The following is an 18,349-nucleotide window of genomic DNA, read 5'->3' on the forward strand; positions in this document are numbered from 1 at the left end:
AAAATCCCCAAGCAGCAAAAAATCTTTATCTGGGCATACATGAGGTGCTAGTGCTTCCACTAACTGTTTGGAAGTATTTTTTATGGGGCCTGGGGGGCGATAAACCAAAGCTCCTTATCTACTGTGTTTAGCAAACGAACCGATCCTAAAGATCAACATTTCAAAGGCCGGGTTACAACATTGATCAATAACCGAAACCGAAATGCTATCTTTGAATACAATTGCTATTCCCCCACCAACTTTTTTGGGTCTGTCCATTCTAATAATCTTATAGCCCTCCGGTATACCAGGGGTGATAGCTGGAGTGGAGTGGGGTTTGAGCCATGTCTCCGTTAAAAAGCACAAATCGGCTTTATGTGTAGAGATGAGGTCCCAGACCTCAATATAGTGTTTTGCTAAAGATCTAATATTGCACAGTAAGTTCTTTCCTCCCTGAACTAAAACAGTGGGGATATTGACAGTGCATTGTTGGAGGGATGTGTCTTTTTTTGTCTGGAATTGAATATGACAGAACCTACACGAAAATGGCCCTTCAGGAAAACAGTGGAGTTGTTGCTTACAGTTGTTTGTTAGCAAGTTGGAGCGTAAACACATTAAAGCCTGTGGAGAGTAGATCAGCCTAGATACCTTCAAATCCTCAGAAGCTACTGCCATGGCCCCTGGTCCCGTCCGGTCGCGGACGGGCGCAGACGGGCTTCTCTCTGGCGCGTCTCAGGCGCTTCGCTGCGCGCGCCCGCTGCGCGCGCCCGCTGCGCGCTTTCAGTGACGAGGGGGCTAAATACCCCTCTGCGTGCAGCAGCTAGAGCGCTGACCGCTCGATGTGGGCGGAAGTGACCTGGCTCTGCCTGACCCGCCCTCCGCTCAACAGCACTGGTTGCCGAGTCGGACCGGAGCGGGCAGGACGGGTGATTGAGCCCAGGCTGGGTTTACAGTAAGTAAGTTTGCTCTGAAGCGCGTAGCCACAGATTGTAGCGCTATTAGACACAGCAATTAGCTACATGCGTTATTAAAATCCAGCGCTATTAAAATTCAGTCACCAATTTCAATTTTAAAATCATGTGCTACATCAATCAATTGCTCACAGCCTGAAGCGTCAGCGGGTCGGGGAGACACTGCCACCGTCCTCCCTACCGCTGTGACATGCATCTGCAGCAGATTCCATGGCTCATGAACCTCCATCTGTTTCAACTCAGAAGGCACTCAATTAGTCTCTGACTGTGTCAACTGAGATACAGGAAACTTGATTGACAAGCTTGCTTAAACCTTTCACATGATGGTGTGGGTGGTCCCGAACAAAGCCACAGGAAAGCTCTGCCATGTATGAATGGGGTAGAAAAGGAGTATCATTGAGTGGTGCTGGACACCTTTGGTTATTTCATGACCCGAGTGCCACAGTGAATATTCAAAGAGGCAGAGAAAAAACAAAGTTTCTAGGTAGAATGGTAAGACGTCAGCTACTCATAGACTTGAGTGTGCTATTTCTTCTTCTAGTCTAGGAATTTAGGAATGTAGAAGGCATCAAGAAGAAAAGCCTGCAATGAGGCAGAACTATCTATAATGATTTTGTGGTCATACGGAGTCCTGAGTGTGGTCCACGTACAGATTGGAAGGAATCCCAAAGCAAATATAGTTTTGCAAGGGGAGAGGAAATTAAGTAACCTCATCCGGGAGCAGACATGGCCCTATTGCAGCCATCCACTGCCTAACAATGGGATGGTGAATGGGATGGGAAAACCCTACTGTGATGAGATCAGTAACAGCTTCTGGGAAAGTAGATGTAATAGCAATACATGAACCCAGTGACAGCATCTTGATGAGTTTGCAGGAGAGGGAGGCTATTTGTGGCTGAAACTACAAAAGAAACACTGACAATCCAGTATAAAATGTTTATCTGCACAGAAGCTTATGTGGATGTCTAATTCTCCTAAGGATAACCATGCTGGACACAAGTATAAACAGATATGAGAATCCGTTCAGAGAGGATTCAGTTACTTACTTCATGCCAACAACTGTACATAATGGCATAGATCCTCTCTGTAGCCATCTGAGGCCGATAAAGGCGTAGGCCTTTCGTGATGTGGTCAGTTACCTCACAGTTATTAAATCGCTCATATGGCATCTTCCCCAAAGAGAAAATCTCCCACATTAGGACTCCTGCAAAAAACATATTGATAGCCAAATTAGATTTTTCTACAAGAAAAAGCATAGTAGGGTGTAGGTCAAGGAACAAGGTGGTTTCTTATTCAAGCATGTTTTACAGACCAAATTTTTATTATCCTTCCCTCCAGTTTTTTTGAAGAAAATATGAGTATGCTGAAAAATATACTCACCCTAAGTATAAGAATCTCATATACTTTACTCAGTATATTATGGAAATCAGAGAACTCGCCTACATTTTCAGTAACTGTAAAATGAAAGCTTGACTCTTCTTCATTCTCATATTCAAGCCAATTGACCCTAATCAGTCCACCTCTGATCAAGTTTTGTTTAAAAACAAAAAACGCACAGGCACAAGGAATGAGCGAGTTAAGGGCCAGATGTACAAAGGGTATTAGCATTCATAAACCCGCCAAATATGGGTTTGTGAACACTAAAATCCATTTTCAAACGTACTAAACGCATTTCATGATTCAGAAAAGCTTTATGGAATTGTTAAATGGGTTTAGAATACCATACCAAATTGGTATTTGTAAGGGGCATGTTTAGGGCTTCCCTTCCAACTACCAATTCCTTATGGTGTGTATAAATGTTTTGCAACCAAAAACCAGTCCTAAAATATTAATATTTTCCCAACACCTGAAAGGAGGTGGTAAATCATTCGCAAAAACAGGCAGTGATCCCTAAGGGAACCTTTCCCATTTGTGAATATTAAAATAAAATATATATTATAAGAAGTAAGCAGTGATCCAATGGAGTTTGTAAAATTGTTTGTTTAAAAAAAAAATCAACAAAAAAAATCATCTTTTCCTTCAAGTGAAACAGGCTGCTTAAAAAACAAGCATTTGCAATGCAATAGGTATCTCATTTTCGAGTGTTTGAGCTATTGGCATTGTAAATTACAATACCTGTTATTTATGTGTTTTGAAAAGGGACAAGCATCTCGTAAACACACACTTTGTACTCATAGTCCTTGCGTACGAAAAGCAAAGCTGGCAGTAAAAGAGGCGTAGTTACTGCCAGCCTTGCTTCTCATGAGCAACGACTGTGAGTACAAAGTGTGTGTTTACACACCGCTTCTAGGTATTCAAAATACGTAAATAAAAAGCATTGGTATTTAAAAGGCTAATAACTCAAACGCTCGCAAATGCAAGACCTATTGCCTTGCAAACGCTTGTTAATAGACAGCATCTGTACTTCCTTTGCCCAGTAAGCCAAAGACCCATCCCCACTATAGCATAGAGTGCCGCCATACTTTCAGGTAACGTGACAGAGCTCTAATGGAAACACTAAAGTGATAACCTACATTTAAGTCAAATAATGCATGAGGTTGGAAGTTGTGTTGTTGCGTTAGCCAGCTTTTAATTCTCTGACTTATTTAAGAAGCAGGTTGAAATTCTGGGTGAATATGTATAAAGAGTGGTGTGCACTGGAGGTCGTGGTTGGGTGGGGCACTGCACGGCCGCAACAGTTAAATATAAAGCGTAGTGTGCCGTGGGAGGGCAAGGGGGCACCGAAGACAGGAGCTGGCCTTGTAGTATCCGAAAGAGCAGCAGAAAAAACAAGAGTTCTGCCAAATAACGTACAAGCCCTGAAAACGTAGGGAGGGAAACTGTGCTTTGCCGGTGCTCCTCTGCCCTAAATGGAACTGAGGTATGTGCTGCAGGAACCAACTAGGAGCCAGGAACTAAGAGCAATGGAGGATTTAACCATGGCAACCAGTAGGTAGGATTACCCTTCCGATTCGGATTACAGCAGGTCTTCCAGACAGCTCATGCGCTGCCAAGGCTTGACCTAAAAATAATTGCTTTGTAGTCACAGATATGGTGGTCTGCTGAGCCCAACAGGCCACCATCTTTATTTCAGTAATGAATCACAGTGGTTCGTAATTTGCGACCTACCTCATTAATATTATCACAGTAATAAAACAATGTTCTTGCACAACATTTAAAAATAGGCTTTAAATAATGTGGCCTAGTGTGCCCTGGTTATGCTAACTGAACCAAATTTATGTTAGTTAATATTGTTCTTAATTAAATTAATTTTCTACATTCCTGCCCAACCATAGCAAAGCACCAGGCAGGAAAAGAGAAAAATGTTGCTGAGGCATTTTTTCTTGCACATCGGGGATATTTGTTTTTATTATTCAAAGGGAAACCCCAACTTTGGGAGGTTCGTTCTGCAGAACAAAAATTTATGCTGCAACAACTTCTATGGCACAAAGGTCTCTGCCAAGCTGCCATGAATATCTAAACGTGGTGGGCATTCATTTAGGGCAGGAGCAAAGCCCTGGGCAAGGTGTGAAGATGTAAGTCAGCGCTGGCGTTGCATGTTTGTCAACTTGCTTAACAATGAATACCTAGTAGAAACACTTGGTACTCAATTTGTAATTAAAACCTACTCTTCCCATTCACTACAAAGACCACAGTCACTGCCCTGTTTGGAATCAAGTATTCACTGTAGGAACTGGGATTTCTGGTTGGCTAAGGCTTACGCCAAAGCCAGGCAGAAACCACCATTCTAGTCAGGGCAAGGGAGTCACACGGCAAGATAACCCCTGCTCACCCCCTTGGTAGCTTGGCATGAGCAGACAGGCTTATCCCTGAGGCAATGTGTAAAGCATTTGCGCACGCACACAACAGCAACAACATCCTAGGCAAACCACAAAAGGAACTCCACACAAGGTTATATAAAAATAACTTTTGTATTGTCAAAACACATCAGATAGTATCACACAATATACATCGTGCCAACTGGCATGGGCAATATTCACAAGGGATTATTTACACCAGGACAGGGCCACGTGGGCCACTGTCAGAATCAGCACTTTGTAGCACTAACACTTAGAATACCTGTCACAGCAAATAACAATTATAGATCACAACCAGTAACCACTGGTAACAGGTAGGTACACACTACGCAATACTAATAACCATAGGCCTAGATCAAGCATGGATACATAACCTCTCTAGTATAAATACTAGGCAAAGCAAACTTCTAAGCATGAGCACCTTTAGAAGTATAACACAAGCATAAAGGCAAGGCACATTACGCAGCAATCACATTTAGGCCTGAACAGTATAACTACAGTAGGCAATCTCTCACTAGTCTAAACACATTAGACTCTGCCTCCAAAGAATAAATCACATTTAGGGCCGTAAATCATAGTGAAACACAATCTCACTAACACAAACCTCCACAGGAAAAACCATCTCTAGAGGTATCAATACAGGGTGCGTAAAACATACTAAATGAATTACATTTCCTAGCACCACATTTAAAGCACATATCACATTTAAATCAGATTAGCGCATAAATCACCTTTAGGCAATTATCATCACAAACATATTAGGTAATCACATTGTGCAAAAATCACATTAGTGCCTTGCGCCCTATCCACCTAACAGCCCCCTGGCCAACTGGCCATCTCAAGAAGGGGCTCAAATGCCCTGTGTCCAGAATGTCAGGGCGCGCTGCCATGCAGCGCAAGTCAGGGATGCGCCACCGGCGCAAACCTAAACGTTGCAGCTGCCCTCTAATTGCTGGGCAGCAGGGAACAGTAACAGGGCCTAAACGTTGCAGCTGGCACTAAGTGCTGCACAGCTGTAGAAGGCCTGGCACCTCTGTGCCATCTCTGTCCCTCCCAAGGACTTTGTCTCCCTTGGCGCCTAAACGGTGCAGCTGCCCACTAATTGCTGGGCAGCTGGGAATCAGCAAAACTGCGACAGGGCCCTCACTGACCCTAGAAACCACTGCAACCACTGTTGGAGCCCTCTGGCTCTGAGAATGAACAGGTCCCCTCAAACACTGGGGACAGGACACAGGTGCTCAAAGTCACATCTGCGCCAAAAATTGGGAGCGGCCCTCTGCCATCTGGGGCCGCTCGGGACAAAGCGCGGTGCCCTCTCTGGCACCTCTCAGGGAAACAATGGGGCCCCAGGAGCACACTGGCTCCATAATTAAAACAATCTGGCCCGGAGTGTACTGGCTCTAGAAACAACTGGGGGGCAAATCGGAGTGGCCCGCTGCCTCCTGGAGCCGCTCACACACAAAGAACAATGCCCCCTTCTACTTTGGAGTCCCCCTCGGGGGACTCGAGAACAACTGGGGCACTTGGGAGCCTCTCAAGGCTCATCAACAAATATGCCCCCACTAGCCTCTCCGGCTCGTAAATCAAAGTAGACGGGTTGAGACTCTCGGGGCTCGTAGCATATTCCATAACTAAGAAATGACCTCGGAGCCCTTCTCGGAGGGCTCGCAATCACACTTTGGCCCCCAGAGCCTCGTGGGCTCTTCTGCTGCCCGAGCGGAGGAGCGGCCCCGGGGACGCCCGCACTCACCGGCTGTCGGGGGAGGCGGCGGCTCCTTGCGGCGTCGGCTCCTCTCTGCTGGGCTTCTCCGGTTGGTGGTGGTGGGGCTCCCTCCTCGGGGGAGCCTCACAGGGGGACAGCGTTTCCTTCTTCTCCGGGCAGGAGCACGGGGTGGCCTCCCGTCCGCTTCCTGGTTCTCCGGCTCCTCCCCCGATGACGCGGCGGGAGGCTTGGCCGGCTGGGCCAATCCCAGCGCGGACTTCGGTGGATAGCGGCGACTGCCTTCTCTTGGGGAACTCGGCCGCGGCTGTGATTTTCCCCTGGCAGACGAGGGGTGGGCACCCTCGAAAATATACTAATATGAGCCAACCCTGCAGGGTGGGCTCCTGCGAGGGTAACAAGAAGCGCTACCAAGCGCTTAGGCAAAATAAAGCGCTCCCAGGCGCTAGTGTAAAAATAAAGCGATCTCAAGCGCTAGCGGCCAAATAAAGCGCTCCCAGGCGTTAGTGGCAAAATAAATTCTTCCAGTCCCCCAGGCAAAGCAGAGGGCCCACAGGAATTCCTCCAGCAGTTCAAGGCATCCAGGGGCTGTGCAGGGCCCAGGGAGGCAAGCCTTCCCCTGGGCCCAAGCAGCAGCACGCCACTGGTAGATTCCAGTCAGAAACAAGAACATTTTACAAGGGGTCACAGCCTCTTTTTATACACAAAATCCTTTGTCTAGCAGGGTGCAGGCAATGTGAGAACCAGCTACAACTGGTTATGGGGAACTCCTTTCACTGACCAGGCAAGGGACATCAGACACACCACAGGGGGTGGAGCCAGCATTGTGTGGGGAAAGCCCAGCCCTATTCAGGTCCCAGGTGTACCCCTCCCTCACATCAGCATGCTAATCTCTCCATTCACCACTGGGGTAGGCCCATCCTGACTCCTGGAGCCAGGCTCACCAGCCAGCTCCAGCTAATCACACCCCAGACACAAATTACACTAACATGCCAACTTCTAGAAGTGGCACTTCCACACTAGACACAATCATGCCGCATACATCATTGCGCAGCATTCAATCTCACGATTTCGCACATACCAAACTCGCCCCTGCACTCCCCACACATCAGGAACTACCATGGTCACACATATTCCCCATATATTCCTATGGGAGGGCAGGTCACTCTCACCACACACACAGAGAGCGCACACACTTTACACTGGACCACAGTGAAAAAGTACGCAGAGACCTAAAATCACCAACACCAGGTTACTGAAACAGGCTCGGCAAAAGCAAAAAGTTGTGGGGTGAACCTGCCAAAAAGGGCCAGGGCCAACATTCACCATTTTCAACTTTCATAATAAACTAGGACTAATGTTATGGTCTGGAAAAGGAACTGAATTATCAATGCCCCTGCCTAAAATGATGACTGTCTTATTTAGGTGCAGTCTCCTGTGCTCCCAATTGGTGGTTCATGTGGCATTAGTGTTGCAAGTCCCACAGAGGCACAGCTATTTGGAAAAATATGGGCGCAGTTTTCTTTGATGCCATCCCAGGACATGGTATTCTTCGAAGCACAGTTTCTGACTTGCAGGAGTCTGATGGTGATGATGATGAAACAGTTTTATAAAGCGCACAGATGGCCTGATGCTAATCCAAGAGCAAGCCAGATTACATGGTGAATAACCAAGTTTTTAATCCCTTCCAAAACGTAGGTTCTAACGTTTCTCTTCTCAGATGTATCGGGAGGGAGTTCCATGCAGAAGGCCCCAACAAGGAAAATGAGCAGCCTCCGATCCTTGAGTCTCACTCTTGGCACGCTGGCCAGAGCCAAATGAGAGAACCGTAGGCTCCTCGCTGGATTGTAGAAAAGAATAAGGGAAGCCAGGTATCCAGGACCAATATTGTGGAGAGTACAAAACCACATCATTACCAAGTCTTTAAACAGAATTCTCTTCCTCACTGGGAGCCGATGCAGAGAGGAAAGATGACTCGAGATCCTCGCTCTCCTAGGTAAAATCAGTAAGAGGTGCGCTGCTGCTTTTTGCACCAATAGGAATCTATGGATGAAATATTCTGGCAGGACGAGATATAAAGCATTAGTATAATTGAGGCGAGATGTTATGAAAGCCTGGATAACTGTTTTCCTGGCAGTAAAGCAGAGAAGAATCTGATTTTTTTTTTTTCAGTGCTCTTAATATGCCAAAGCACATACCAGTCACCGCACTAATCTGGGGTAGGAAACATAGGCACCTGTCAAACCTAACTCCCAGATTCCTTGCTGTGTCTGTATGGGACACAAGGGAAATTAAACCATTTGGCCTAGAAGCTGGCCAGCTGGAGGGCGCAGAGGTGTCAAAAAAGAGAATTTCAGTTTTGTCAGTGTTGCACACCAGCTGATTCAGATGTAGCCAGGCACAAACTGCTGTAAGGCAAGATTTAATAGAGACAAAGGTCAGAACGTCTCCCTCCATAAAGGAGAGGAGAATCTGTGTGTCATCTGCATATTACACAATCTTAGCACCAAATGACTCAACAATTAAAGCAAGTGGGGTAAGGTACATCTTAAACAGAGTTTAATTGACTTGGTCAAGAAGGAGGTTGATTCAGAAAAGGGGGTGGTGATGAACAGAGTGTCGGAATTAAGCAGACCACTCTTACCCAGTCCAAAGATCAGGCCTTGATCCATCACCGTTTTTTTAGCTCACTGCACCATCCCAGCTCAGAACTTGGCTATATGCAAATTAGTCTGACCCTGGCCCAGTGCATCATGGGAACAGGGCAGACCAAACTACCAAGCCAATTCTTATACTGGGATGATCAAGCCCTGATCTTTTGACTGGGTAAGAGTGGTCTGTTTAATTCAGACACTCTGTTCATCACCACCCCCTTTTCTGAATCGTTTTTGGCCACTATAGGTGTGGCAGGGTATACTCAGACATGAGTCCCTTTCTCACTGCACCATCAGGATTCAAGCAAGCCGGGCCGAAGAAGGCTGAAATGCCAGAAACCGGTCCCCGGTAGCTTGTCTCTTTTCTGGTGAAGAATTGGCTTGGTAGTTTAGTCTGCCCTGTTCCCATGATGCACTGGGCCAGGGACAGACTGATTTGCATATAGCCAGGTTCTGAGCTGGGATGGTGCAGTGAGATAAATAACGGTGATGGATCACTGGGTAAGAGTGGTCTGTTTAATTCAGACACTCTGTTCATCACCACCCCCTTTTCTGAATCAAGAAGGAGGTTGGTCAGCTTGCCGGCTCAGTTTTGGTCTTTGGTGGCTCAGGAACTGCCACAGCTAAGGTTTGGTTACGGGTGCAGAGTCACTTGGCTTCACCTAGAATTCTGGTTCTTTTAGTCGATTTTTGTTGTTCAAGCTGGTCATCTGGATTCTTTCTCTTTGGTTGCCAGGAGCACTCGATCTTCAGGTCTGTCTCCTGATGTCATAATCGGCCCGCAGGGATCTGTTGTGATGGCTAGAGCAAGATCTTCTTTTGAAGGAATTTTCTCCCTATCTATTCTGGATCCTGTGGTGGTGTTGGTGGACATCAGCCTCTCCTGGTGGGAGGAGTCTTGGCTGGAGTCTGGGCCGGTCCATGGGTTTCATTCTCTTCAGGTCTCTTGAAGGTCTTCAGACTGGTGGGAGTAATGGGCGGTTACCCTGGCACTGGTGCGTTTTCAAGTGTTCCTGCATGGGAGGAGGGTGCTGAGTCTGGCAGATTTTCTGGTGGTGGAGCCTTCTATCTACAGGCAGGGTAGTACCAGGGCCTTGCACTTGTTTACTTAGGACTTCTTTGTATGGGTGTAGGGTTGGGTTATGTCCCTGAGTGCTATGTACAATAGGTGTGGTGAATGTCTGGGGGATCTTTTAAGCAGAGTCATTCCCTCCTCCAGAGATTTCTCCCTGCAACCGTGCTTGTTCAATGTGATTTTTCTGTGGTGGGTTCTTCCCAAGGTGGCCCTGTTGACTTTGCCAGAGTTTGCTGAAGTGTGGAGCTTTTGTTCAAGGACAAGGTATCCTCTGTCTTAGGCCGTGGATGGATTGACTTGTCCTTGGCCTCTGGTTGTGGTATCTGCTTTTCCACCATGGCCTTTCTGGTGAGGATCACAAAAGGGAAGGCAATGGCAATATTTGGGAGAACAATGGTTGCCTTGAGAAAATTGGTTCAATCCACTGGCGTGGATGGGGAATGGTCAGGAGATTGATCTTCCTGTGGTTCTGTCGCCACTATTCTTGCTGGCTTTTCATTTAGGTACATTGAAGAAGTAACATTTGTCGGCATGGAGGTTGAACGGAGGGGCTTCGGTGGTCTACGAGCTCCTGAGCAGCTGGCGGTGACTTTGCAGGCCTCCGGGAGGTAATCTATTCTGCATTCTTATGCCAGGCATTGAAATGCCTTCTTATATTGGTATTTGACGAACAGGTGGTTCCTACTGTGGCTGGTCTGTTTCTGCCTGTACAGTTTCTAAAGAATGGTGCTAGTTTGAGGGTTCAGTGAGTTGTGATTCAGGCATTTTGTGAGTCTTGGTGAATTCTAACAGGGCTGGGGCCTTGGATTTTCCTCGGGCTGTTGGCCTTGTTACCCAGAGAAGTGCATTATTTTCCTGGTTGGGGGCGGAGGCTTTGGCTGGTCCTCTATTTGTGCCCCTCGAGCAAATTGAATTGATACTTTTAACATTTGTTGGTGGCCTTTGATTTTGCTAGGTGCATGGGGGTGATGTGGGCATAATCCTGTGAGTTTCCTTTCTGTTAGGGTTTCAGGACAGGATTGTTTTGGTTCCAATCCCCTCATTTGGGCTGAAGGTCCATCCTGCCGACATTCTGTCCACAGCTGCCCTTGGTTGTGGAGTGTAGGTTGCATTGCTTGGACGTGATACGGTCTTTGTTGTGGTACCTGGATGGGGTGTTGTTATCCCGTAATCGGGTATGCATTATGTGTGGATTTTGGTCATGCAAGGTGAAGGGACACCATTTACAGCGACTTTACATAGGTGGATACGTTCTTAGTGGCATATGTGGTGATGGATGTGGTTCTACCCTTGGTGTTAGGGGCCTTCTGCGTGCAGTATGGTGACAACAGTGGTTGTCTTGCAGGGGACCTTGGTGGTGGAGATTCTAGGACCGTGATTTGGTCCACTCCATCCACTTTTGGGCGTCTCTATCAGATTCCTGAGTTCAGTCGTCTGGATAATGTTTTGGGTCATGGAGTTGTGTCCTATATGAGGGGGTAGAAGTATTTCTGTGTATGCTCTAGGCACTCTATTAGTGTTGGATGTTTACAACTCAGTTGCCCGTTTCTATTTTACTTGCTAAGTCCTCATTGGTTAAGAAGAAAGGCGAGGGAAGGACGGGAGGTAAAGAGTCCGTTACTTACCGATAATGATATTACTTGTAGTACTACTCCATCGCCTTCCTTCTAGATCCCTCCACCTTCCCAGTATGGAACAATTGGGTGTCTGAGTTGGCTTGTTTACATACAGGACATGGAGGGGGCAGGGGACGTTTTTATTTTGAAAAGGCAAGGGGCCTATTGGAGGCAAGGGAGCTTCGTTGGTTAAGAAGAAAGGCGTGGGAGTAGGACTAGGATTAATGCCATTGTTGGTAAGTAATGGACACATGTTTGCCTCTGTGTCATCATCAATAATATGGCATGAGTGCAGAGGCAAAGTGATTTCCTTATTTGCGCTGCTTTGTATCAGGGAGGCTTTACATGGGAGGAGCATGGGCATTTCCATGCATCCACCCATGTATTTTGGTGCAAACCCAGATTTGTAGAGACTTGTAAACTTTGTTTTGCACCAAAATGGTTTGTGGAACCGACAGAGGCATAACAAGAAAAAACATATTTCTCCTTGTTACTTCCTCTTTCCATCTGTGCTGCTTTTAGTGCATGTATGGAACAGGAAATATGCCTTTAAGGATTGTTTTTCAGAAGCACAAGGTCCCTTCCTGCACAAAAATAATCCTGCCCATAAAACAGACACCCTTTCATAATGGTGCAAGGGTGCTTGTGTTGGCGCTTGGTCACAGACACAGTGCGTCAGGGCACAGAGAGATCACAAATGCTCCATACCTTTGTAAATATGGAGCATTTCAGCTCGTTCCCTTTCATGCAATGAGTTGCATGAATTAATAGTAAATGTGCCCCTTTTTCTTGAAAAAGATCTCCAGACCATGTAATAAATACTAACTCTACATTTGTGGTAGTGTGGACAAGCAGTTAGGCTTATCAGAGGGTAGTGCTGAGCATTTGTTGTACTCACAGAGGCAATAAATGGGACACACATTCAAGTTTTTCAGACCAATAACTTCGTTCTACAGTAAGTACTTTTAAAGTTATGAATTTTTAGAGTTAGTAAAATAAATCATTTTGGTGCGCAATTCTGTGCGTTGAAGTAAATGGGAAAAAAGACAAAAAGGCATGCAAAATCGTACAGTCAACTTTCATGGGTCACTTCTTGGATTTCGGTAGTTTGTAAGGCCAGGTCCAATGTCCCACCAGTAGATTCTCTGGAGCATACCGGAATCCGCCGGGAGTGGGATGCTGAGGTCGTTGGTAGCTGATGTCTACAAAGAATGGGGCCACCTGAAAACACACAGCACAAGGGAACTTAAAAGTACGTCCGAGGAGTCTCACTTGGGGGAGCAGGTCACAAGGGCGTCAAGACCACAGGAGCCCAGCTGGTTTGTCGGTACCCAGGCTGGGCGGGTTGGTGTAGAGCAGATAGGTCAGCCGGGCGGCGCGTGTCAAGATGTCCTCGCAGTTAGGGCCAGGCAGCTTGGAGAGGTGATTTCGAGACAGCTGGGACACTCACAAAGTGGGTCTCAGGGGTTTCGATGTCCCTCAATGGGTGCTTGCTTCCTGGACATTTGGAGTTCAGATTGGACTATTCGTCTTGGTGAATGCTGCAGAGATCCCGGTACCCTGTGTATTGGTGAGGCAAGACTCTGATAGGTCCTGGTGTCCCCAAACTTGGCAGGTGAACAGATCTGCTCTTTTAGAGCTGATTTACCACTTTTGGTCTGGGTGCTGTGTCAGAATCGCCTGGGAGCAGCAGGTCGGTGAAACTGGAGTCTGCAGTTCGATGCCTGCTGTTGCGGGGAGCAGTGCCTCTACTCCTAGGGAGGTTCTTTGGCAATTTGTCAAAAACCGGAGGTGCTCTGTGGTTTTTGGAGTCCTCACGGTTGCAGGACAAGACAGCACACCACGATTATCGTGTCCTTCAGGCAGCAGGCATGATTTGGCACCAATACTCTGCAGCAGGGCTTCAGTCCTCAGGCAGCAGCTCTTCTTTGTCCTTTTCTTCTTTGTGTCCATCGAATCTGAATTCTGGGTCCAAGGATGTCAACTAAATACTAAAATTAGGGGCAGTAAAGGGGGAGACAGGTAGTAGCCAATGGGCTGCCTATCTTTAGAGTGTCTATGCTCTCTAAGTCACCACTCATGTGGGAAGGGGCACTGCCTTGATCCTAATTGGCTAATTCCCTCACAAACCAAGATAGAGGTAAATGAAAAGTGGGCTCTAACTCACCTGCCCCACCTTCGGGTGGTGTTGGCTCGATGTGGACTCACCTCCTAATTTACCTACCTTTCCCTCCTGGCATCCTGCCAAATGTGGAGCAGGAAAGAGGGGTTGGCATTCTCCCCTAGCTGGAGCTGCCTGGGTCGCATTTCAAAGGCTTCATCACCTTTCACTTCCGGCCTCAGAAGGCCATCCTGCCCTGTTGGAGGTGTGAAGAACCTCTGTTTAGAGCAGGCTTTGTTCCTGGCATCTGACAGCGCTGGCCCTCACCTCATGAGGGCAGAAACATGTCTGCTAGTGGCAAGCTGGTTGAGACGAGTCAGAGACCACACCAGTGCTTGGTAAATTTCCAGGGGACCCTCTAAAGGGTCTCCTGGGGACATTTATTAATAAATCCAACACCAGTGAGGATTTATTAAGACAAGATGTTTGATACCAAACATATTAGGGTAAAGTGAAGTCATTATGGAGCTAGGAAACTCGTAATGACAAGTATCCAGCCCAGGTACTCTCTATGGCCTCCCTGTACACTTACAATATCCAAGAATGGACTTGATATTGTAGGGCCATATCTGCTCATGCAGATATGTCCACACATGAGATATAGTGCACCCACCCTTAGGGCTGAAAGGCCTGTTGTATCGGTGACTTACCTGTACATCATGCAGTGTATGGGGGCATGGCACACAGGGCTGTGTGCCATGGCAACTCTTCAATTTTCTCTGCACCAAAACATGCAACCTTCAATGGCAGTTTGCATGATCTTGGGGAGGGGTCCCTAGAGTGGCACAATTTGTGCTTCATGACTAGTGGACCCTCTTCAAGACCGATGCCCAAGGTACCACCGGTACCATTTATTAGGGGCTTATAGGGGTTGCTGAAGTGGTGCCAATTGTGGTACATTTTTAGGGACAAACACTGGTATTGGGAGCCTGGTTGTCAGGGACCCAGTACACCTCAGTCAAAGTTACATCAAAAAATAGGACAAAAAGTGGGGGGTACTGCAACAGACACCATGTTTCTCACACTTATCCTTTTATTAACCACTCTACAGTATATTGTATACATGAAGCATCTTAATGTGAACAGTGCTTTAAATCAAGATGTAGGGACTAAACTATTGCTACAAATGGACACCCTCCGAGGACAAAAAATATCAGGGGATATATCTGTGATCTGGTTTTGACAAAATTATTTAGGATTGGGACTCTAAACGAAAATGGTACTATGTGTTTTAAAAAGATATGATTTTGCAAATTTTGATGTTGAAAACCAAATAAATTATTACAAACTGCCACTGTACCTTGACTCTCACTCCTAACCGTTGCACCTTGTGCTGTAGTTCGCTGCCATCATCAACAATTCAGAAAATGGTCTCACAGCAGAGACACTGTGTAGTGGTTGGTATACCTATGGTGCCAGCGCTTTGGGTCACTACCTCACGCCCAAAGGGTATCTTTAAAATCTAACTGCAGCCAGAGTACATATGTCCCTACAAACATACTACCTTTGTGTTCACCACAAGGACCCAACGGCAACAGCCTTTGAGGGTAGGAATGCCCTTCTTTCTGAAACTGAGGCGGTTTTTGCAATTAGGACCTCCATTGGCATGGTTTTGATCTGTTTGTTGCCTAACCAGTTCTTTCCAGGTAAGGAATACACATGCTTTCCCTAATATTTCGCTACACTCCATTGTAATGTGCCTAATATGCTTATGATATATTTAAAACCATTCCATATAGAGAAAATAAAAGGAGATCGCAGTTATGGACAGGAGGAAATTAATAGCAATCCCTACATTTATGGTTAAAACAAACAAAAAATGCCCCACGGGGGCAGAGCTCATGTGAGTCCCAGCTGATAGCTGATCATTGCTCCATTTCCTGTTATTTTAATGCATTTGAAAACGTAGAAGAATCATTGAATAAATAATTGAGATCTCAGCTAAGTACAAGAGGAGATTTCTAGTAGTTCCGAAATTCATAGTTAAAGCATGCAGTTAAATGTCCCATGGGTTTAGAGTTCCTTTCGGTCACAGCTGACAGTTGTTGAATTGGAACTCGTAATCATTACCCCCCAAAGGAGTGACCAGAAAAATAAAATACCCTAACTTTGAGCCAAAGCTCTTAAGACACCAAGCCAGCGAAGCAAGTAATCATGACCCTCCCCAGAAGAGTTTGCTTGTCTCTTCCAATCAAGCATCTATTCATTCATCTTTTCATCCTTCCATCCACCTGCTGAAAATCACAATTTCACCTTTACATTCTGTCATCCATTTAGTTGTTCATCCAACATTTAGTCTGTCACATTTCCATGTATCCACCCGCCCATTCATATCCAAACCTATCCGTCTTCAAACATATCAATCCTTTCCCTCAGTCATCTGTCCTTTCACTTATCCTCCCCTGCTTTCATCCATCCATCCCTTCAATCATCCATCCATTATTTTGCTTATCCATCCACCTTTTTACTCAGACATCAATAGAGCCATTCTTACACTCATTCATCAATCCAACCTTTCACTCATCCACCCACCCTTCGACCCATCCACTCTACCATCCATTCACTTAGATTTTCACTCATCCATCCTTTCACTCACTCACTCTTCTATCCATCCTTCACTCATTCATCCATCAACCCTTTCATCCAGCCATCCATCTTACCTTTCTTTCACTCATCCATCCATTCTTTCACTCATCCATCAATTATTACACTCAACCATCCATCCACTCATCCATCCTTTCACTCACTCATCCATCCATAATTTCTCTCATCCATCCATCTATCCTTCCTCTCTTTCACTCATCCATCCTTACACCCATCCTTTCACTAATTCATCCATACATTTATCCATCTGCCTTTCACTCACACATTCATCCATCCATTTAATTTTAAACCCTCCATCCATCCTTTCACTAACTCATGTATCCATTCATCCTTTCATCCAGTCATCCAGCTATCCTCTCTTTCACTAATTCATCCATTCTTTCCCTCATATTCATCCATCCATACATCCATAGTTTAACACATCCAACAATCCTTTTAACCAGTTTGTCCTTCCATCCACCCATCCACCCATCCATCCATCCATTTACCCCTTCACTCATCATCAATCCTTTCACTCATAATCCATCCTTTCACTCGCTCAGCCATCCAGCCTTACTCTCATCATCATCCATCCAACCTGTTACACATCTGTCCATCCATTCATCCATATATTCATCCATCCTCCCTAACTTTCACTCATCCATCCTTACATTCATCCTTTCACTCATTCATCCATGCAGCTATCCATCCATCCCTTCACTCAATGACCCATTCACTATTTCACTCACACATCCATCCATCCATTATCCTTTCACTCACTCACCTTCCCACCCTTTTGCATTAACTATGGACATGTCTGAACTGGGGGTGGTGTGGAGTGCAAAAAAACGATGGATTTAGGCCCAGATCTCTGTACTGGGGTGAATGTATGACATTGTTCTGCATTCTGTCCATCAACTGTTGTTTTTGAAGAAAGATTTATGGGCACCCACAAAAGGGTAATTCAACGAGCGTTCATGGAAGGAGTCGACTTGAGTCATGCCATCTGCCAGGCCGTCTGGGCTTATCGATCACCTCTTCACTCTACAACAGGTGAGAGTCCAGCCACCTTGCTGTTTGGGAGAGCCATCAGAAGAAAACTACCTCAATGGGCATCAGAACGATCAGAGAGTGCTGACAAACTGCGTACTATCAAAGTCACTTGTAGGAGAAAATTAAAGTGTAAGCTGGTCAGGGGCGTGGCTAGCGCCCGATGGCGATGGCGGCTTCTCTGTAGCTCTCCAGGGCAGCGAGGAGAGTGGAGCGCCCGATGTAACTCCCTTCGACGTCTCTGCACTTGAGACCCATGGATTTCGACGTCGGAAATGATGAAGATCTAGCAGGACGAATTTGGTCACTCTGCTGATCTATTTTCGAGACTTTTATCAGGCAAGTGTGTTTTGCGCTGATTCCTCCCGCTGCGGCCACCGTTTTGCGACACCGCTGACGGAGCCTCGCTCCTAGCGGCTCTTCGCTCAATTTGGATTCTAAGGCTTCGTTTCACTATTGCCTTGGCCATCCTACTACAAGTTGAACCGCTTTGCACACTTGCCATCACGGAGCGTCTATGGAGCGACTAGGCTCATTTTAACACTTATTTCGTCCGTTTTGGACATCTTTCTCCACAAGCTGATGCTGCTCCCTGCACAGCGCGGATGCAGCCTAACAGTTCGCTCTAATGCAGTTATTCCTTTATACAAACAAGCATTTTTTTGTTACCTGGCTTATTTATTCTTGCGACTGATGATTATTTTCCCTTCATGAACAACTGTGATGCTCATTTTTGAACCTGC

General features: G+C 46.2%; 1 protein-coding gene across 2 annotated transcripts in view; it reads right to left on the bottom strand.

Moving 5' to 3' along the window:
- Positions 1 to 18,349, bottom strand: part of BTK (Bruton tyrosine kinase) — a 487,200-nt gene that overhangs the window by 22,302 nt on the left and 446,549 nt on the right. For both annotated transcript variants that reach the window (XM_086964641.1, XM_086964642.1), the window contains exon 18: positions 1,997 to 2,154. In XM_086964641.1, the coding sequence (XP_086820767.1) occupies positions 1,997 to 2,154 (158 nt within the window). The remainder of the gene's footprint in view (positions 1 to 1,996; positions 2,155 to 18,349) is intronic.

The sequence above is a fragment of the Lissotriton vulgaris genome, chromosome 4_1 (assembly GCF_964263255.1).
Source record: "Lissotriton vulgaris chromosome 4_1, aLisVul1.2, whole genome shotgun sequence".
NCBI classification, from domain to species: Eukaryota; Metazoa; Chordata; class Amphibia; order Caudata; family Salamandridae; genus Lissotriton; species Lissotriton vulgaris.